The 23,995-nt window shown below is 32.4% G+C and overlaps 1 protein-coding gene across 3 annotated transcripts; it reads left to right on the top strand.

Moving 5' to 3' along the window:
* The first annotated feature begins 17,035 nt into the window (after window positions 1-17,035).
* LOC111919483 (uncharacterized) lies at window positions 17,036-21,450 on the top strand. 3 transcript variants are annotated; one of them, XM_023915035.3, is made up of 7 exons: window positions 17,036-17,193; window positions 17,699-17,829; window positions 17,926-19,177; window positions 19,644-19,792; window positions 19,885-20,052; window positions 20,146-20,206; window positions 21,076-21,450. In XM_023915035.3, the coding sequence occupies exons 2-7, from the start codon at window positions 17,719-17,721 to the stop codon at window positions 21,228-21,230; spliced, it is 1,896 nt and encodes a 631-aa protein (XP_023770803.1). In that variant the 5' UTR covers window positions 17,036-17,193; window positions 17,699-17,718; the 3' UTR covers window positions 21,231-21,450. The 3 variants fall into 3 exon arrangements, with proteins under 3 accessions (XP_023770803.1, XP_023770802.1, XP_023770804.1); XM_023915034.3 differs by having other exon boundaries at window positions 17,920-19,177; XM_023915036.3 differs by lacking the exons at window positions 20,146-20,206; window positions 21,076-21,450 and having other exon boundaries at window positions 17,920-19,177; window positions 19,910-20,052.
* The last annotated feature ends 2,545 nt before the right edge of the window (window positions 21,451-23,995 follow it).

The raw sequence follows: 23,995 nt of genomic DNA, 5'->3' as shown, positions 1-23,995 counted from the left end.
GCTCTGTTTGGCGCAGTATTTGTATTGCCTCTTCTAACCTCTTCTTTTTGTTTTTTTATTGCTGAAATTTTGATTCTATGTTGTTAAAATTTTATTTCACATTTTTTTTGCATTTATTCTTGTTGAATTTATTTTTCGTTTTTTATATTCAATAATGATAATTTCTTGATGAAATATCATTATTTTTTACTAAAATATTTTTACGTTTTGTTAAAATATCATTATTTTTTACTGAAATATCATTAATTTTTACCGAAATGTTATACATTATTAAATTTTACGTATTAAAAAGCTATTTTCGGTTTATAAAATTAGTTTATTTTAATTTTTTAATATCTGCAGTAGTATGCAGATGTTAAAAAAAATAAACACGTTTCTTATTACAGTCTGCCGCCGTTTGGTCCACATTTTCTACTGCAGAGGGTTGCAGAGTGGTCCGCAAACTTCATGGATTTTTGTTTCAGAAAATCAAACAGCACCTTAGTGTATAATGGTTTCTAAGTTACAAAATAATCATTTTATATGTGACTGATTTTATTTTTCACAAGTTAAATTCAACAAGAATTATGGCACTTGAAAATAAACCTGAAGTAACTATAGTTCACTTTCTAAGACAATGAGACAACACATGACTCCATTTTGATAAAAGAAAAACAAATAACTATGACCGTTTTGAAATTGTCAGAATACTTAACATTTTTGCTTTTTAGTATCTCATGCATGAATAAAAGAAAAAACAAATAAGAAGTGTGCAAATTAAAGGGAGGAAAGTAGGTAGTTGAGAAGCATGCTAAAAAGGAATGAGAAATAATGTGGTGTCAATATTTAAAAAGTGAAACCTTGAAGGTAAAAAACCAACCCATCACTTTTGCAACTGTCTCACATGTATCTTCTCATGTACAGGAATACAGCATAAAAAAAGGTCCGACCCTTCCCTGCTTTTAAGGATGCAATCCCATGAAAACTTTATGGACGGATCTTGAAGGTTCTCAAATCTTCTAGGGACCCACCAGTAAATATACGACTTTCAAGAAGACTTTAATGTGCATTTTGGTTTTGATAGATGACTTTAGACCCAGAATTGGTAGGCTATTGAATTCTAATTTTGAGGTGTCCGTTTATTCAATTGTCACCGCTAATCGATAGTATAGGTAGTGGTAGTGTGCCGACTATACGGTCGCATGGGATCTCCAAATTTTGGGATAAATCTATAGTTATGGTGTTGGTATTTCTGTAAAATATATTTTTACATATTATCATTAAAGAAAATTAGTCGTGTTCGTTACTTATATATACAATATAACATTTATTCATAATCTTGAAGTCATTATAATTATGAAAAAATCAAAGAAAATCGAAAAATTTAAATCTAATAATAAATTCTAAAATATATCAACAATTTAAAGAAAATGTATATATCCAAAGGAAAATACAAATATTTTTTAATGTAAATTCTATCAAAAGATTTCATATTTTATAAAAGACATTTTACCCAAAAATAAATATAATACAAAAAATCAAAATTTAATTATAAATTTTAAGACACTTTGCCCAAACAAAATCTCAATTTAAAATCTTTGTCAACTATAAGATGGAAAATTAAAATGGAAAGTGTGAAAATAATAGTGACTCAAACTCCTAAAAAATAGAAGTTTTGTATAAACTTGTTGATGAAGAGACATACAAAGATTAAAAGTGAAGCTACTTGTCTAGGATAATATAATTTTGAGAGATTTGACTTTATAACCGGTATAGTTATATGGCATCATATATTGGGTAAAGTGAATATGAACAAAAAAAAAATCAATCTTGGACTATGCATAAGGCTATAACTTATTATTTAGGATTTGATTTGATATTTTTTGGAAAAAATAGTAAAAGAACATTTTTATGAGAGTGACTTTGGGTCATCAAAACCAGTACATGAACTATCACCTCAATAGTCATTCATGATTCAATATTTTGTGTAGATAGTTAATCAAGTTATTGGTTCATTGAAACGAATGTTTAATCAACACAAACAATATGAAGACATTTTGGTTTCTTATTCACAACTACTAAAGTTGAAGTCGATGAATACTAGTGAGTTAAATGCAAGTTGTAAAAATCTTGAAAAGAGGTTGCAAAATAGTCATATCTCAAACATTGATGCTGATGATTCATCGAACGAACTAGAATTCTTACAAAAGATTTACCAGTTGAAAATAATTAATACATCTAATAGAATACTACATTTCTTAAAAATGATAAACATTTATCTAGTTTATTGTCTAACATACACAATATTGTTGACGGTTTCCATTACCATTGTATCAGCATAAAGAAACTTTCAAAACTAAATCTTTTAAAATCTTATTTGCGTCTGACCATATCTCAATAAATATTAAATGCTCTGGCTTTAATTTCAGTCGAGAACGAATTTCTTGATAATATTGATTGTGAAAGTGTAATAGATGAATTTTCATCTAAGAATACTAGAAAACCGATGTTTAGAAAGTAGTAATACACTCTCTTTTTAACTTTTTTTTTAAGTTTCTTGTAATAGTTACAACTTATTACTAATAAGTGAATACATAATATTATGGCGGTGAATTTACCAGATTTTGTTAACAAATTTAAATATTTAATTTAACCATAGCACAATACTTAATAATATTTTACAAAATAAATAAATAATGGCCTCACTTTAATTTTTAATATCAATTGAGAACAAATTTGTTGATAATATTGATTGTGAAAGTGTAATAGATGAATTTTCATTTAAAAATACTAAAAATCTACGTTTAGAAAATAGTGATACACTGACTTTTTAACTTTTTTTTTTGAGTTTCTTATACCAGTTACAACTTATTACTAATGAGTGAATGAATAATATTATGATGGTGAATTTACCATATTTTTGTTAACAAATTTAAAATTTTAATTTAACCATAGCAAAATACCTAAAAATATTTTACAAAATAAATAAATTATGGGCCTCACTTTATCTTTCGCACATGACCTCAGAAATGTCAGAGACGAACCTAAGTATAGGATGTAGCAGTTATTGAATCAAATATCAAATATTTTTCCGTGGAATGTTTTTTAAAATGATTGTGTGGAGTATTTGATTTATTTTTTACAGGAGTTTTTATATATGAAATTGTGTCGCACTAATAGAGAACACACTTGTTAGGTTTGAATACTTGATCTAAAGCTCCCATATTGAGAGAATGTTCCATAGATCAAGAGAATGCACTCCTGGTAAGAACATGCTCCTTTTGGTGAGAGAATGCCCACCTCATGAGAATGTTCCATTTTGTGAAAGAAGTTATCCTCGTGAGAGAATGTTTCCTTGGTTGGAGAATGTTCTCTTGCAGAACTAAGGTTATGTCATGAATGTGTTGTAGCATTTGACTAATGCGCTCTAGGCATCAAAAAGCATTATCATGCATCAAAAAACATTGTTACGCATCAGATAGTGTTGTCAGGAAGGAGAAAGCACTGCTAGACATCAGAAAGCACTACCAAGAAGGGGCAAGCGTTGCCTGGAATGAGAAAGTGATCCATGCATATAGAATGTGCCCCATGCATAGTAAAAGCGCTCCAAGATGCATGACGGGTGGCCATGTACATTCCCTCATGGTTAAAGTAACTATAAGCAACTACATGGCGATATGTGATTGGGTGATTCCTTTTAGGGCCTAATTATAGATGAGCATGACCCATCAAAATTAGGGCATCCATATGCTTGTCTATAAATAGGGTTTTTCATTTCCATTAACATTTGTGCATAGTTTGTGTGAGCATAGTTTTTAAGAGAGCAATCATTATGAGATTGAGAGCATATCCTTTGAAGCAGTTTGTCAGCAAGAGATATTCCTTTTGTTTGAGATCTCAAGTGAGGTGCATTTATTTATGAGTTTGTCAATGTTCTTGAAAATTTAATAAAATCCTTTCTCTCACTGTCTCTTTATTTCTCTCTCTCTCTCTCTCTCTCTCTCTCTCTTGTTCGTCGATAGGTCACATCGATCGAACCATATTAAATATTGTGGTCATTTTTATAGTTTTCGGTTACAGTTTTTCAGAAGTTTATTATGCATGGTTTTTACTGAAATCGCTTATTATTTGTCTAAAGTTTCTTAACTTATTTTGTTGAATCCCAACAAACTGGTATCAGTGATTGATATGGTTGAATATGATAAAGTTAAGATCGAAAAATTTAAAGGTCGTGATTTCGAATTCTGGATAACACGAATCGAAGACTATCTTTACCATAAAAAGTTGCACCTACCCTTGATCAGTAGATAACCACGGGAAATGGCGCCAAGGGAGTGTGACTTGTTAGAACGACATGCACTTGGTGTAGTGAGGTTATCATTAGGAAAGAATGCAGCGTACAATATTGTCAATGTAAAGACTACTCATGGTTTGGTGAATGTGATATGTAATATGTACAAAACACCATCAACTACAAATAAGATTTTATTGATGATAGTTAGTGAATCTGAAGATGGAGGGTATCTCAATGACTGATCATGTTAAATTCATTTAAATTTTTTATAGGAATCTTGAAAATCAAGAAAAGTACATTGCCAAACTACAGATGACGAATTTTAAAATTGATTCTATCTGTAAAAGACAAAGTCCTTACCTTCCATCTCAATAAATTTTTATAAAATTCTCACGGGTAGGGAACGATAAACTTTACGAGAGCATGGTACTTATATAGAGAACAGTTAACAAGGCCCTCATTCATTCTACTTCATCAAACCGCACTACAATACAAAAGATGTTATTCTTGAGTAGGTTTATTTTTTTACGTGATTGGTAAATAAAAGCATATAAGTACTTAAACAATAGATAAAACATTATCATCCTACCATTCACCTAGAAGGATAAAATTATCAATTAAAAAGTATGAAATTTCAAAATTCTCTAAGCACACTTGAACTCCACAAAAAAAATACATTTTGCTCTAGCATCCCCAGGAGCCACATTTAAGCAATCCACAATAATAATACATAGGAAATGAGACAACTAAAGTTGTAAGCGAACCAAACAAATACATACAAGCATTGTTTATGTTTGTTGTTTAAGTTTAATCGAACTAACAAACAAACGCGAACATATAAATAATCATATTTTTCTGCTTATGTTCGTGATTTTATAAGGTTATCTTATTTGTGTTTGTTCATTAGGATGCTAAATGAATATAAACGAATAAACATAAACAAACGAATACAAATGAATGAGTACCAAAAACATCTAAACGGTTAATAGTACATAAATAAAGTATAGAAGATTGAACATTCAAAATCAATAAATAAGTAAACAATAACGTCTAAATATAATTTTCATCCAAATATCTTCCCGAAAAGTTAAGCTTGAACAGTTTCACACTTCAACCCCATCACATCCATATATCTTCTCCATATTTCAGAGTTATAAAACATCAAGAGACAATTTTTCTATTATTTAAAAACATAAAGAAATAAAAGAAAAAGAAAAAAGATGTTAGCAAGGGTAAATCAATTCTTCTATATGGACCAAGACCTGAAAATGTAATTTTAAAAAACCACAAGGATCTTACTTACCTATTTATTCGACCAAGGACCAAAACTGAGAATTTGACTAAACTAGACAATTTTTGTAATTTACTCTTAGCATTATTTAATATTGGACTGTTTATCTAATAAATAAAATTGGTTCTTTTAACGAGTGTAGGTTTTTATTTTTATATTTTGTTCCTTTATAAAAACCTAACGTTCTAACCTTATAAGTTATTTGTAATTTATATTTTGGAGTCAGAAGTCGGAACTCGGAAGGCTGCAAAAGGCGTATGTGATTTTGGGCCTCTTTAAGGTGGTCCAGCCCACGGTATGACTTGTGACGCTGTGAGCAGAAGGTTGGACCACTTCATATTCTATTTATCATTTATCAGGGTTTCAGCCTTCAAGACAGTCATCATTACTCTTCAAGAGAAAGGCTGCTATAGTATCCTAATTATAATTGAATAATTGGAAAATAATGCAAAGTATGTATTTCACTATTCTTTTTTATTTAATTTTAAAAATATATTAGTTATTTAACTTTTAATACTAAATTCTTATCGACTGTTGATTCATTATATTGCAAAGAACTTGAAGATATGAATGCAAGTAAGAAAGTGTTTAAATATACATGTTAAACAATGGCCGGTCGATGTATTAAATCGAAATCGAGTTATGAAGTTTGTTATTGAAACAAGCTAACTCATTAGAACAATTCTTTTTCTTATAATTTTTAAATTCGATAATTATTAATCATATGTGATATAATAGTTATAAGGCTCGGAGGAGTGGAGAACAAGGCTAATCGAAAAGAATGTAGAGTTGAGTTGGACTCGGCAAACACTTCCCTTTATCTCGCCACGACAAAAATTCTTCACTCCTTGGCTTATGGTTGCCGAACAACAAAAAAAGAAGAATATTTGGTTGAGGTGAACTTAGAGTTATGGATGGGATTTAAAACCAAAAAACCCAATAGGAACCGGAATTTGACTGGAACCGGAATCGGTACAATTGGAATATGCTAAACCGGTCCGGGTTTTGGGTCTAAAAAGTAGTCTTATCCTGATTTCGGGGTACGAGTCTAACGGTTTTCGGGTATTCAGGATACGAGTCAAACAGTTTCGAGTATTCCGAGTATTAGAATCGAATTTGAAAGTGAGAACCGGAATTGGATTTGAAAGAAAGAACCGGAACAGGGTCTAATTAACGGGTAGTAATCTTGTTTTTTTTCCGGTACATTGGTTTTTTTGGGTCAAGGGTTATAGATTTGTAAGTGATATTGTTTTGGTCGGTTAATGTTTTTGAACTTTATTCACGTTTTCTAAACTTGAAATAATTTTTTGTGTTACAAAATTATTATATTTTCCTCAAATGCTACCTGCCGGCATAAACTTTTTAGACTTTTAATCAATCATCAACATATCATATATAATAGACAATAGTGTATATATATATATATATATATATATATATATATATATATATATATATATATATATGAGAATGTTCAATCGAAATTTTTTCTTAATTTGAGAATAAATTTGGACAACATAATTTTTTTAATTACAATTATAAAATAATATTCATGATCATATAAATCAGCAAATATTTAAAAACAATTAAAAAATCTCACTAACAAATAGAGGTGGCAAAAATTGACACGACTCGAAACTCGACCCGAAATCGACACGAAATAAATGGGTTTGGGTTAGAGATTTCGACACGTTTAATTAAACGGGTTGACACGACACGACACGATTATTAAATGGGTAAGGTTAGGGTTAAGATTTTCAACTCGAAAATGACACGAAAATAACCCGTTTATATATATATATATATATATATATATATATATATATATATATATATATATATATATATATATATATATATATATATATATATATATATATATAGTGTGTATTGGGTTAAAATAACATATTGGGCTGTTATTGTGTTCAAAGGGTATTGGACTATTGGGCTAATAAAGAGATTTTTTGTCCTAATTGGCTAATTACGTGAATACGTGAATCGTGATGACCTAATTCGTGATTTCTAATTTTCTTTCCTAGTTTCCGCACACTCCTAGCTTCCGGCTTCCGCACACCAGTGAGCAGTGACGACAAAAGACAGAAGAACGCACTCGATTCTCATCTTCTTTTCCTCGTACGCGTTCGATCAATCGTTCCTTGTGAGTCGCAAGTCGCAACAACTATCGGTTTAATTCCTCCAACATATCAATCGATTCTCATCTTCTTTTCCTCTTATGTGTTCGGTTTTTTTTTTGTTGCAGTTAGGTAATCATGGATGAACCAATCAACTTGTCTGGTGATGAAATCGATGTTTCTAATGACGAAATAGGAGATGAGATGGAAGAGGAAGTTGGTAGTGCACCACCAATTTCTAATCGGAATATGCATAAACCGAATCTGTCTGGTAACCCACCTGTCAAACGAAAACGTAAGCTTACTTCTCGTGTTTGGAAATCCTTTGAAATACTTAAAGAATCGGATAGTAAGGGGAATATGTTGTGCAAATGCAAGAAATGTGGGACTACATATATTGCTGAAAGTAGTCACGGGACAGGGAATCTACTTAGGCATAAAAGGGCTTGTGATTTGAAACACAAAAGTTATAAAGATGTTGGACAGCTTCTTATACAATCTAATTTGAAAGGGACTTTGGGTACTAGATCTCCTGCTTTTAATGCTGATGAATTTCGTGAGTTGGTTGCTGTTGCTATTGCTAGACATAATCTTCCTTTTCAATTTGTAGAATATGAAGGTATTAGGAAATGTTTTGCTTACTTATATCCAGAAGTTAAAACATTTTGCAGAAATACCATAAAAAAGAAATATTCAACATGTATTCATTTGAGAAATCAAAGCTCTATGATTTGTTGCGACTTGTTCCTGGTAGAATAGCATTAACATCAGATTGTTGGACTTCTGTAACAACTGATGGGTATATTTCATTGACTGCTCACTTTGTTGATCATAATTGGTGCTTGCAAAAACGTATTTTAGCTTTTACTTCTATGCCCCCTCCCCATAATGGTGCTTCCTTAGCAGAAAGAGTTTGTGGATTGTTAAAACAGTGGGGAATTGATAAGAAAATAGTTTCCATAACCTTAGATAATGCCTCTGCAAATGATTCTATGGCTAATGCATTGAAGTTTGATTTGAATTTGATGTCTGATGGTGATTATTTTCATGTTCGTTGTTGTGCTCACATCCTTAATTTGATTGTACAAGATGGCTTAAAAGAATTAGATGAAGCTATCGTTAAGGTGAGAGATACTGTTAAGTATTGCAAAGGTTCTCAAGCTCGGAAAAAGTCATTTTTGCGTTCTGTTCAATATGTTGGCATAGATTCCACAAGAGGGCTAAGGCAAGATGTTCCAACTCGTTGGAATTCTACATATCACATGTTAGATAGTGCATTATATCACAAAAAAGCAATTCTTCATTTGGCAAAGACTGATGCAAACTATGTTCATTGCCCAAGCTTCGAAGAGTGGAGTAGGATTGAAAAAATTTGCAACTTTTTGCAAGTTTTCCATGATGTGACTTTAGCTTTTTCAGGTTCTAAGTATCCCACTTCCAATCTTTATTTTCCTAATGTTTTAAAGATAAGATTGCTTTTGCAAGAGGAGAAGGAAAATGGTGATACTTTTATAAAGAACATGGCTAAAAATATGCATTTGAAGTTTGACAAGTATTGGTGTGAGTTTAGCACTATTATGGGCATTGCAATTGTTTTTGATCCCCGTTACAAGTTTCATTTTATTGAATGGGCTTTCAAAAAGATATATGGTTCATCTTTTGATGTTGAGTTGGATTTGTTTAAACAAAAATTGTTTTCCTTGTTTGATGAGTATACGGCTATTAGTGCTACAACCAAGGCTAATGAAAGTTCATCTCATTCCGGTGTTGCCAATGATAAGTCGGACACATATATGACGGTAATATTTTGCTCCTATCTTATTTTATGATTTTTTTTGTATTTTCCTAACTTCTACATTTTTTGCTAGGATTTTGATGATTTCTTTAGCTGTGAATTTACTACTGGTGGTAAATCTGAGCTGCAATCTTACCTAGAGGAGCCAAAATTACCTCGCACAGGTGATTTGAATGTGTTGGAGTATTGGAAACATCTTCAAGGACGGTATCCTGTTGTTTCTCAAATGGCTAGAGATATTTTGGCCATCCCAATATCTACTGTTGCTTCCGAATCTGTTTTTAGTATTGGAGGAAGAGTTATTGATGCTTATCGTAGTTCATTGAAGGCAAATGCTGCTGAAGCCTTGGTTTGTCTTAGAGATTGGGTTTTTAGTGAAGGTAAAATTTTCATTTATAAAATTCTGTATTTAAAAAAAAAAAAAAAAAAAAAAACTGCATTTCAACAAATATTAAGAGTAAAATCTGCATTTTTTAAAGAGTTAAAATTTTGCATTTACAAAAAAACAACATTTAAATTTATGCATTTATAAAAACTGCATTTATAAAATAAAATAAAATAAAATAAAAAGTAATGCTAATATAATTTTTTGTATTTTGTAGGTTCAATGCATCCAGATGTTGAGGCGTTATGCAAACAGACTTTAACAATGAAGATTGGCGATGTGAATGAAGATGAAAGTGATGTACCAAGTGCTCCTAGTATTCAAACTCAACAATCCGGTTTAGGTTAAAGATTTGAAGTTGAATTCTCGTATTACTTGTATTTTTTATTTTAATGTTGTGGATGTTTGATGTTTTGGAAACTTGCTATTATTTTGGATTGTAAACTTCGCTTAATACTTTGAATGTTTAATGCTTTAACTTGTGAACTAAAAGTTTTGATCTACTGATTTGGTTGTTTACTTTCCTGATGTAAAATTTAGAAAATTTTATTCTTTAAACGGGTTAAACAGGTTAAACGGGTAAAACGGGTTAAACGGGTTACATGGGTTAAACAGGTTTCGCGGGTTAAACAGGTCGTGTCGGGTTAGAGGGTTTTATACGTGTCGAGTTCAGGTCAACAATTTTTGACCCGTTTAATAAACAGGTCGTGTCCGTGTCACATATTTCCAACCTGTTTAAGTTTCGACACGACACGAACCCGACACGACACGACCCGTTTGCCACCTCTACTAACAAACACCACCCATGACCACTACCTACCACCCACCACCACCTCCTCCCACCAACCACCACCACCATCATCCACCCACCGTCCACCATCACTACCAACCACCCATCACTACAACCTACAACCCACCACCAACACCCATCACCACCACCTACTTCCAATACCCACCACCGCCACTACCACTCACCACTACCACCCATCGACCCAACACCACCACCATCACTCGTTACCACCAACAGCCACCGCCACTTACCTCCAACACCCACCACCACCACCGCCACCACAACTCATCACCATCACCACCACCAACCACTACCACCTAAGCATCCAACACCACCACCACCCACCACTATTACCACCACTCGCCACCAACACCATTCATCACCCACACCCGCCCAACCACCCTTCCATCACCCACACCCGCCCAACCACCCTTCCATCACCATCACCTCGCCTCTACCACCCCCACAACCAACCACTGTCCGCCACCCACCACCATCACCACCACCCGCTACCACCATACCCACCACCAACCACCAACCACCACCCGTCACCATCACCCACCTCCACCGCCTACCACCACCCACCACTACCACCCCATAACCAACTACTACCCACCACCACCAAACACCTACCCACCACCACCACACACCCACCTACCACCCACCACCTCCACATACCACCCACCACCATCATCCCACCACCCATCACTACCACCAACCTTCACCACCCACCACCACCACTATCTACCTCTACTACCCACCACCACCCTTACACCCTACCATTACCAACACTTGCCATCACCACCTATTACTACCATCCCACCCATCACTTACCAAAACCACCACCACCACCCGTCACTACTACCACTACCCCCACCCACCACTAACACCCATTAACATCACCCGCCTTCATTATTCATCAACACCACCAGAACCACCACCCACAACCGCCACCACAATCCCTACCACCCACCACCACCACCCGCCAACATCATCATTACCTACTACCATCACCACCCACTACTTACCACTACCATCGACCATCGACCACCACCATCAAACATCGCCACATGCCACCACCACCTATCATCACTACACGGAATCACCCACCCATCAACATCATCCACCATAACCACCACCCCTACCACCACCCACTACCTATCACCAACCACAGCCACCACAAACCAACTATCATCCATAACCCCCATCACCAACCACCACCACCACTAGTCACCACCACCCTCCACTACCCACCATTACCTACCACCCATCTCCACTACACCACCACCACCACCCGCTGCCTACAACCACCAACATCATATGTGATTAAATGCATATAATGGCATAAATCATGTGTGATTATATGTATTTAATCACATAAATCACCTGTGATTGACCTGTACGACACATTATTTTATTCAATAGCCGATCTCGTATATTTAACCTCATATGATTATATCTATTTAATCAAATATATGATTCATACCTTCATTATAATACTTTCATTATAATAGAAAGATCTTAACAGTAAATATTCAAATAAAATATTCATTATATTCAATTAATAGTTTATCACCGGTTGCCTATTTATTACATTAGATTAAGTTACACTACAAAAAAGTAATACTACAGTCATAAAAACCAATCGTGTTGGTTTTCTTTTACATATATTTCAATGTTTTATATATTCACGCCTAATACTAAGTTCTTATAACAATTTTTAATAATTATTAAATATGCGTAGACTCATAAAGGTAGACATCAGAGTAGACATCAGAAAAGAGTACTATGGCAACCAACAATATAACAAACTTTTAAAACTCTATCCAAGCAAAGGATAAAATCGATTTTCAAGAAAAGAAAAAAAAACATAATAACATATGTTATATCTACTTGCGGATTGGGATTGTTTAAGCAATTCACGTAAGCGTTGACCTCTTGCCAATTGATTCTGAGTAGCTTTATCGAGATCAGAAGCAAATTGTGCAAAAGCTTCTAATTCTGCGAACCCTACAATTGTACACCTTCGGAAAGACCACCAAATTTATTAATCCATCATCAGAATATGTCGAGATGATTATCAGATACACACATAAACTCACACACAATAATAATTATACTCAAGTATGTTTATTACCTCGATAAGTCATTTTATGATTATCATCATAAAATGCATGTTGATTTGGTAATTTTGGTTATGTGGTGATTATTTGCTAAAAGCATTGGTAATTGGGTTTTTTGTCCCGAGTGCAAGAAATAGTGATGTACTTTGGTTTTTTGTCTTAGTTTAAAAATATCAATCTAATTTGACATCATAAAATACATGTTGATTTGGTAATTTTGGTTTTGTGGTGATTATTTGCTAAAAACATTGGTAATTGGGTTTTTGTCCCAAGTGCAAGAAATAGCAATGTACTTTGGTTTTTTTTTTTGTCTTAGTTTAAAACTAGCAATCTACTCTGGCATTATAAAATGTATGTTGATTTGGTAATTTTGGTTCTGTGGTAATTATTTGCTAAAAGCATTGGTAATTGGGTTTTGGTCCCAAGTGCAAGAAATAGCAATGTACTTTGGTTTTTTGTCTTAGTTTAAAAATAGCAATCTACTTTGGCATCTTAAAATGCATGTTGATTTGGTAATTTTGATTTTTGGTGATTATTTGCTAAAAGCATTGGTAATTGGGTTTTTGTCACAAGTGCAAGAAATAACAATGTACTTTCGCTTTTTGTCTTAGTTTAAAAATAGTAATCTATTTTGGCATCATAAAATGCATGTTGATTTGGTAATTTTGGTTTTTGTGGTGATTATTTGCTAAAAACTTTGGTAATTGGGTTTTTGTCCCAAGTGCAAGAAATAGCAATGTACTTTTGCTTTTTGTCTTAATTTAAAAATAGCAATGTACTTTGATATTTTTTGTTTATGTTTGATAATTTAGCTTATAAGTTATATATGTTGTTATTTATTATGTAGTTGGAAAATCTTCGGACAATACTCAACGACCCGACATGTAGGGATAAACTTTATTCGTTTTTTCAATCACAAAATAATCGAGGAAATGAAGATGATGATATGTAGGGATGAGTTTTATTTGTATATTACACTTGTTATCACGTTGTGCTATTTGTTAGAATTGTAAAACTTTTGGTTGTTTTATGTAATTATCGACGACCTTATTACCGGCGACACTATTACTTTTGATATTTAATCGGATGTTGTTATGTAATTACCGGCGACACTATTACTTTTGATATTTAATCGGATGTTGTTATATAATTATTGTCGACACTATTACCGGCAACCAAAATCGTTGATTAAAAAAAAATTAAAAAAATGAAAATTGTTATTACCGGTGACTTCATCATTAGCGGCGACTATAGTCTTTAGTGGCAACACAAGCATTAGCGGTGACTATTCTCTTTAGTGGTGACAAATTGATCAATAGCGGCGACGTGTCGCCGCTATTATCATTACTTATCGGCGACTTCATCATTAGCGGCGACTATTCTCTTTAGCAGCGACAAATTGATCAATAGTGGCGACTTATTACCGGCGACGTGTTGCTGCTGTTACCATTACTGGTGACAAAAGTCGCCGCTAATTGCCTTTTTCCTTATAGCTTCACGGTGATTATGTAAATGATAGTGGGTAGAGACATAAGAATCGAAGGAGGAAGAAGAGTCGTTGGTTTTCGTGATTAAACGGTAGGGATTAAGGATCGTAACCTGTTTTGATACCAAATTAGGATTATAGAAATCACCTTGAATATTGTTGTATATTTATAGTACAAGATAACAATAAAGATTAAAATATAAGGATAGAATCATCTATAACTATACTGAGATATTTCAAAATCTTATCCCTAATAGAAAATCATAAATTAATACACTGTCTTGGTTTGCTTTAATCTATATAATATCTTGTTAATTTATTTGTATTTATTATTACCATATGAGTTAACCACAACATGTACCTTTTTTATCTTGTTTTTGTTGACTATTAGAACTTGAAAGGATAAAAGGCTAGAAATTAACTTTTAATTGTCAATATAAAGAAACATCTTTTGACCTCTATTTTTGTTACCTTTTTCACAAACTTGTTTCTAGGTTCCACCGTCTTTTTAAGGTTGATGAGGGAAGCGAAGTTGTAGGCTTATACTTACAGGTCACAACATGCGAAGAGGAAAGACGCAACCAAAAGATGTTGCTTCACAATTATCAATCCCTAGAAATGGTGATAAAAATGGTAATAATGAATTATATGTTTTTTTGTTAACCGCTAGTTAACCGTTGGACATATTTTCCCCTGAAATTCAAGCCCAACTTGGTGTTATATTAATGAATTGTCATTGACAAAACTCCTGGTGAATACTAGACATTGCATGTTAACTTTTGGGCATACTTTCCCCTCTTTCACAACTAGGAATTGCATGTGAATACATGGAGTACCGAAAATCGGATAGATTTGCCCCTAAAACTGGACATATTTATTAACAGCAAGTACACCCAAAACTAGACATATTTTCCCCTAAAATGGTACGTTATAATTTTGACTGTTTTACCCTTCAGTTCACTTCTAGTACCAATAACCGGTAGCGTACTCGGTAGCGGTATCAGTACCGTTAAACTCTAATTTGGTTCGGTACTTCCATACTTGGTATTGTTTTTCCACCCGTTTTAGTATTCCATTTTCTTGGGTCGCTACCAGTTCGATACCATGCTCATCTATTCTATATAGACATGACAATTCGTGTTTCCATGTCATGTATACGTGTCAAACACAGATTTACATGAAAACAATTTATGAAACATGAACACGACACAAATTGTAAAACATATTTTGGGTATCAAAAATGAACACGCCATGTAATTAATCCGTGTGACATGTGATACGATACAAATAAACACCCTTTTAAACATGTTACGCGAAGTCACAGATTTACACGAATTAATACATGTATTGTCTAATAACATTTTTTAAGCTTGGAAAACATGCATTTAATTCGTGTGTATATGTGTTTATGTGTGTATGTACGTGTCGCATGTCTCGTATCTATAAGTGTAATGTGTCACACATATTTAATTCATGTCTTATACGTGTTTAAACAAGTAAATTTGTGTTTGACATGTATGGGTGTTAACAGTTCGGTTCGGATAATAATAAAATTGTGAACCGTCACCATGGGGCAGACACTTTATGTGCGCTAACAAAAAAAAGAACCGAACCGAACTGTATAAAAGCAGGTTTGTGAAAAAGGTAACAAAAATAGAAATGTAAAACTGGAATTACCGATCATGATTTTTGTTTGGGATATGGCTAACAGTTCAATGTAAATGAATAATATATTTTTTAATATATATATATATATATATATATATATATATATATATATATATATATATATATATATATATATATATATATATATATATATATATATATATATCAAGCGGTTCGGTTCGGTTATCCATGGATACGTAAGTATCCAAACCAAAACCGACCCGTTGATATCCGGTTTTTTCGATTTCGGTTTTTTTAAGTTTCGTTTTTTTTTTTGGTTTCGGATTGGCCAGTTCGACTCGGTTTTTCGAAAACTATGAAATCTAAAGATCTTAAAAGAGTTTAAATTTGTGGTAGAAATAGGAAACCAAAAAGACTTAGAAATAATGATTTGAGATACAATATGAAGTATTTTGTTATATACTCTACTTTAAGAAAATTATGAAATTTAATACTTCTTTAAATTTTTTAAAATAATATTTGATTTTAAAATTACAAACCAATTAAAAATATTACATAGATATGTCCAATAATAATAACTAGTAAAAAAAACCCTTTAGTCCCACTTGGTCCTTTTTATAATAGAAAGCGACAGAGATTAAAATTGTCAAACTGTGAAAAATATTGTGGCTAAATTTTGAAACCACAAACTTTTGTAATAAGGGACCAAAAATGTAAGAATCAAAAAGTTTAATGACAAATGTCTAAAACAAAGAAACTTTATTATTCCTTAAGCTTTTGAGAATTAAGGGACTAAACTTGCTAAACTATGGAAAATATTGTGGCTAAATCTTAAAAAAACACAAACTTTTGAAATAAGGGACCCAAAAGTATAAGAATGGTAAAACATCCGGTTTTACTCGATCTAAAACACGTCCAAAGATAAAACCGACATTTTTATGAAAATTTAAAGGCTTTTATGTTATTTTCCCTATTTTCAATCATCGATAATGTAAAGTTTGGCTCGTCAAATGCTCAAATCATCAACACCCCTATTTTGGAAGGACCATTTGTTTAGGGTTGAAAGTTTATGGATTTATCAGATCCCTTTGAAAGTTCATAGCAACAATTGAACAAATTGAAATTCTCGAGGGACTAAACTGAAACAACGAATAACAGCACCTCCTGTCTAAGCCCTATACGTTCCGCCGTCGTGCAGTCGTGAAGTATCCGTGAACTCCGTTTAAACTATCATTTCCTGATCGCCGTCGATGAAAAAGGTTCCCGGAGGAAGAAGAAATAGTCATTAGGTACGCTTACGCAGTTCTCTAATACTTCGGAAACCATAACAGGAATCTTCGAAAGCGTTTATCGTTTCTTATAGCGTCGTTATATGTGATGTTCTGTAAGGTGATAATGTGCTCGATTTATGATACTTCAAATGATTCTCACAACAATTGGTATACTTATGTGATTATTAGTTACATTGATAGATCGGTATAAACTGTAAAACTAATGCATGATTGTTCTAGTTAATTTTTAATACGAACATTGCTCCATTTGTACCTTCTCTGATTTTCAATTCAGTTGATATACTCGTGGAAGTGTGATTACTGCACTCAATTGATTAAGTCGGCAAAACCTAATTCAAAATTGTTTTGTTTTGTTTGATTTCAATAAGAACATTGCTCCATATGCTCTTATCAATCTGTCACTGAAGAGTTACAAACTTGTCATTCTCTCAAGACCTAAAATTTGAAGTCTGCTTTTGTTCTTCGATTGAGTGTTTAATTTATCACTTTTGCTGTTGCTCAGGCATCAGAACTGTAGCTAGAATGGAGGTAATCATGACATCTCCTGTTCAGGAGTGTTTAATGATGGAAAATGGTGGAGGTGATGATTCTGCTAAGCTGACTAAATCAAAAAAAAGGAGACAGAAAAAAAAGGTCAAGTTGAGTGCTGAAAATTCTGATAGCAAACGCGTACTTCCTCATTTTTATATCATCTCACAGTCATCCCTTGCATCTTTTGATCAGAAACAGGCAGCATCAGTTCCAACTTCTGGTGATGCAAATACAGGGTCAAAAAGAGAAGATTGTATGGAAACTTCTAGTAACAAGATGATTTCAGATAAAATTGCAACTCCTGATGCAAAGATAGTGGCAAAAGGAGAAGAGGGAACAACTGCAACAGATAATACAGTGTCAAAAAAGAGAAAAAGGCTGAGAAAAAAGAAGAATCAATCCTCAAATGACATGGTAACTGTAGAGAAAGATTTAAGTAAAACTGCAACTGATGATGTGAAAATGGTGTCAAAAGGAGAAAATCATATGGAAACTTCTAGTAACAAGATGATCTCAGATAAAACTGCAACTCCTGATGCAAAGACAGTGTCAAAAGGAGAAGATGAAACAAAAGTTGCAAATGGTGAAATGGTTTCAGGTACAACCCCAACAGATAATACAATGCCAAAAAAGAAAAAGAAGAAGAAGAATCAAGAAGCCTCAAATGACATGGTTACCAATGGTGAAATGGTTTCAGATACAACTGGAACTGATGATGTGAAAATGGTGTCAAAAGGAGAAGAGGACACAAAAGTTGTCAATGGTGAAATGGGTTCAGGTACAACTGCAACAGATAATACAGTGTCAAAAAAGAGAAAGAGGCCAAGAAAAAAGAAGAATCAAGAAGCCTCAAATGACATGGTAACTGTAGAGAAAGACTTGAGTAAAACTGCAACTGATGATGTGAAAATGGTGTCAAAAGGAGAAGAGACTGGAACTGATGTTGTGAAAATGGTTTCAGATACAACTGCAACAGATAATACAGTGCCAAAAAAGAAAAAGAGCAGGAAAAAAAAGAAGAAGAATCAAGAAGCCTCAAATGACATGGTAAATGTAGAGAAAGATTCAACTAAAACTGAAACTAATGATGCAAAAATGGTGTCAAAAGGAGAAAATCACACAAAAGTTACCAATGCAAACAAGGGTTTAATTAAAACTACAAAAAGTTATAAGAATGGTAGAGTAACAGAGCAAAAGATTCATAGATCAACTGAAAGAGGACAAAATAAAGATAAACAAGAAGGAAAGAAACATGAAGTTTGTTATGCAAGTATGGGTGCAAAAAGGGTAAAAATGGAAAGTGTAATACAAACAGGAAAAGAGAAGTTATCTGGAACTACAAAACCAGGGAAAAAGCTTCTGATTTTTGATATAAATGGATTGCTTGCAGATATTGTGTCACCTCGCCCACAAGATGTGCAAGCAGATTATTATATTCCAAAACGAGCAAGTATGATTTGGTTTTCATTCTGCTATTTAAGTTAAAGGGAAAATTACAGAAAAACCCTTGTATTTTGGGTAACCAATTATACTTAATTTATTTTTCCAATCAAACCATGAAAGATCCATATAATTTTCCAAATTAACCATTTTGAGCTTATAATCTTATATACATATCAAAATGGTTATTTTTGAAAAAAAATGTGACTTTTATGGTACTTTGATGGGAAAAGATGAAGTATTTGTTATTAAACTACAAAACTGCTGAAAAATATAACGGTTTTTTGTAATTTAATTTATTGAGTTTAGAGAAATTACGGGAAACCGATTACGTTTTAGTCAAGTTTGTGGTTTAACCAATTATACTTTATTCTTTCCAATCGAAAATTAAAAGTTTCTCACTTTTTTTATTTTTTATTATGTATAATCATATAACAATGAATTGTTTTTTTTTACAAAGCTTCATTTTGATACAGTATTCAAAAGACCCTATTTGGATGGTTTTTTGCGGTTTTGTTTTGAGAGATTTAATGTTGGCATCTGGTCTTCAAGAACAAAGCAAGTTTTGTACCCAGTGGTTGACTTTTTGTTAGGTGATTTAAAGAAGAATCTGCTTTTTATTTGGGTGAGTGTTTTTTACTTTTTAGTTATATATTTATTAAACACATACGCTAATTTCAACTTTTTAGTAATATTCTTTTAAGTGGAAATTTTCAGGATAATTCATTTTGCACGAATACAGGGATGAAAACTCTTGAAGATAAATACAAGCCAATGGTTTTCAAGGATTTGAGAAAGATTTGGCTGAAATGGCTCGATGGAACTTTTCATGAATCAAATACATTGTTATTGGATGATTCTCCATATAAAGCATTGTTGAATCCTGTAAGATTATCAATCACCTTTTTTTTTACTCATAGTTTAATTTCTTTACCAATTACTTATTTATTTATTTTTTTTACATTATTTATCTTGCAGAAGAATACTGCAATCTTTCCTCTATCTTACAGCTACAAGGATAGGAATGATGACTTTCTAGGTATGATATGTTATGCTTTGTTTGGTTTGTGGATCATGGTGGAATTGGAATTCATGATTCCATTCCGCCGCTTCTTTGTTTGCTAAATGGATGGAATTTAATTCTCTGCCATATTCGTCCAATTTCCATGTTTTGTCCTTGAGTATATCCGGTTTTTGCAATTTTGGTCCCAAAATGTTTTCTTCTAGTTTTGGTCCTTTGTTCGAGGTTTTATAACGTTTTTGGTCCCCTTTCCAAGTAATATGACTATTTTTGGGACCAAATTTCTGAAAATCAGCTATACTTAGGAAGAAAAGTAGTCAATTTACTTGGAGCATGGACCTAAAATGTTATGTAAACCTTAAATAAGGATCAAAATTGCAAAAGAACGCCTCACAAGTTACAATTCCTTTGACAATTTGTTGATTTTTGCAGTTATGGCCCGAAAAAGTTGTCTCTTTCAATTTTGGTCCTTGTTCCAAGTAATATGATGATATTTTTGTACCAAAATATGAAAAATCAGCTATACTTAGGGACCAAATGTAGTCATTTCACTTGGAACATGGATAAAAAACGTTAAAAAAACTCAAATAAAGACCAAAGTTGCAAAAGTAAACTATAATCAAGGACTAAAAATGTAATTTACTCAAATATTATTATATATATAAGTGAATATTCAACATTATTTAACTGCTATTATTGAATTCCAATCCAACTAAACACTCAGATTACTGTTGTATTTTTTGTTTACTTTTAATTAAAATATACTTTAAGAATGATTTAATATTTGCTTTTTTTTTTTTTTTTTTTTAATTACCCAATTAAGTGAGACAAATCAAAAAGTACATTGCTATTTAATGGCCTTATCAAATCATCCTTGTTTTTTTAAGGTCCCAATGGTGATCTCCGAAAGTATCTTGAAGTGTTGGCAGACACTGAAGATGTGAAGACGTATGTAGAGCAACATCCGTTTGGCCAATCAGCTATCGATCAAACACACCCAAGTTGGGCCTTTTATGCAAAAGCTCTAAAGAGTCAAAAATAGTATAAGTTTGTTATAACCAACATATGATACAACTCTAAGTAGCACAAAAACACAATACGAGCTTAACTCTAAATTTGTTGTAGCCGAAAAGTAGTTTGCTGCCTTTTGTAGTAGTGAAAACATGAAAAGCTTGTGCAGCTCGTTTTGTATTGCATCAAGTGGTTGTACTCTATGTATGAAATACTTGCACATTTTAGATTTAGATTTAGATTTAGATCAACACCACTTTTTTTATGATGTTTATGTACTCTAAATAAGTGGTCCATGATAAGGAAACATATCCACATTGAAGAATGCATATTTATAATACAAGTATTGTAATGTGCTTTAAAAAACAAGCACAACAATCATGTATTTTTGTGCATGTTTGATTAATACATTCATGGATTCGACATTATTGGAAGTCATTATATTATAATGCAACCTAGGAAAGTGCTAAGTACCCACTTTTTGTATCAATTTTCTTCAAGCTTTTACACACTTAAGGTACATGGGCAACTGATCCCAACAAAGGCAACTGATCCCAACAAAGGCTGACATCAGTCGTAAGTTCATATCTCATCGTAAGTGCATGGGCAACTGATCCCAACAAAGGCAACTGATCCCAACAAAGGCTGACATTAGTCGTAAGTTCATATCTCATCGTAAGTGCATGGGCAACTGATCCCAACAAAGGCAACTTGCACCTTCCTTAAAAACATATTTAAGTCGTCATGCTGTCATGCTCTCATTCTTGTCCACTTCAAAGACTAATGTAAGTTTTGGTTGTTTTAATCAATAACAAGAAGAAAAATGGTGCCTACATACATCCCTAAGTGGACATCGTCTATTATGCTCAATGGTCATGAATGATTCTTGAATGTACATATCAACAAATTGTAGTAATTACAACTATTTTTATAAGAAAAAAGTCACTAGAGTGTCATTATATATATATATATATATATATATATATATATATATATATATATATATATATATATATATATATGGGAAAAGTGAATATACCCTTAAGGGTATATAAGCTTAGGTACCCAAACACACCATAATACGTCTTTTTGTTTGATATATTCATTATAATGTTCATAAACTTCAATCTTAAGTTGATTTACTTTCAAGATATTCGAAATTTCCGTATAATCTTTCTCTTACATCACATCTTTTTGCCAAACACTTATTAGGCTATATATTGTAGATGAAAATGAAAATTATGTAAGAGAAAGATAAATGTGTAATTTATAAAAATCTTGGAAGTAAATCAAGTTAGAAGTTAAATTATAAGAACATTAGACAATTAGAATGTATTATATGATACAAAACAACGTATTATGATGAGTTTGGGTACCTAAACTTATATACCCTTAAGGGTATATTCACTTTTCCCTATATATATATATATATATATATATATATATATATATATATATATATATATATATATATATATATATATATATATATATAATGACAATAGTATTTTGTGAGACAAGGGCACCAAATCTTGATCACTCATCTTGAATAATCAAAGGCTGGAATTTAATCATATTAAACAACAAGGAACCACAAGTAGGCGGTGGTATTTTTGTAATTAAATGGAACTTTGGGATTAGAATAAGGCATGGAGGGGCAGTAATGGAATTTTACATTCTATTTCATTTAGAAAGAAAAAACACTCGGTATTCTTCTAAATCTTCTTCATTTTGATTCATAAAACCCTCGAGACAAACACTAAAACTCGTTTGATTTAATCTCAATCATCAATATCTTCTGTTTCTTTTAGATTCAGATTTGAAAGCTCTGGTTTTATCAACCTTTCATTTTGATTTTGATTGTGAAATCGCTTGAGCATCAATAGATTAGATCTGATCACTTCAGCGCTCACATCGTTCTTCTCCCTAATTTCTTTGAGTTCATTCATATCCTTCTCCCGCTTCAAATTCTTCTCGATCAAAATCATTTGTCAATCTTCATCCAATAGTTTTTCGACCAAATCCCCTAATAATCGCACTCATCATCAAAAAAACAAATGACCAGTATTCAAAAAACCCCTAGCATCGACAAACCCATAGGATTGAAAAACCCTAGCCTTTTATTCAAGTTTTAGCAGTGAAGAACACCAGAATTCGCACATTCATCATAGATTATCGATGGTTCAACTTAATCATATTTTGGGTAGAAGATTGAACCAAATCGCACATTTCAGATTGGAGGTATTTTAAATATAATTTGATTTTAGAAGTTATTTTGTTTGATTAATTAGATGATCTGGTGAAAGATAAGTAAATTTGTGCTAGCTAACTTGATATTATACATATTTTGACTTGATAAGTGAGGTCTTGCTTCCTATTTTGATTTTATATGTTATTTTGTTAGAAACTACTTTCTTTAAACCTTTTACTATGAATTAATGTGAAATATTCAGAAATTATGTGTCATATTATGGCTTTAGACATTATGATTTTGTTGGAAACAACTTGATTTGAATCTTTTTGTTAAATGATGTGTAATATCTGATTTTAGACATTCTTCTTTTGTTTGAACAACTTTTCTTTGAACCTTTTTGTGAAGTATTGTGATAATTCTTGATTAATAATGAAGCAATGTCATATATTCTGAAATTCTATGTCATATTCTGATTTAAAATATGTAATATTCTAAGTATTATTATTAGTAAAATTTGAGTTCTAATGTTATTTTGTTGATTAATTAGATAATGCAGTACATGCATGGAAATAAGATTTAATACATTAATATTATAGGCAAAA

The sequence above is a fragment of the Lactuca sativa genome, chromosome 4 (assembly GCF_002870075.4).
Source record: "Lactuca sativa cultivar Salinas chromosome 4, Lsat_Salinas_v11, whole genome shotgun sequence".
Lineage (NCBI taxonomy): Eukaryota > Viridiplantae > Streptophyta > Magnoliopsida > Asterales > Asteraceae > Lactuca > Lactuca sativa.
Note: the sequence above shows the minus strand (reverse complement) of the source record. Positions and strands in the feature narration are given on the sequence as shown.

Coding starts and splice junctions, on each gene's coding strand:
- LOC111919483 (XM_023915034.3), top strand. CDS start 17,719: ATGGAGGTAATCATGACATCTCCTGTTCAGGAGTGTTTAATGATGGAA. Junction 17,830..17,919: donor AAAGGAGACAGAAAAAAAAG/GTCAAGTTGAGT, acceptor TCTTTTGATCAG/AAACAGGCAGCATCAGTTCC. Junction 19,793..19,884: donor AGAATCTGCTTTTTATTTGG/GTGAGTGTTTTT, acceptor GGAAATTTTCAG/GATAATTCATTTTGCACGAA.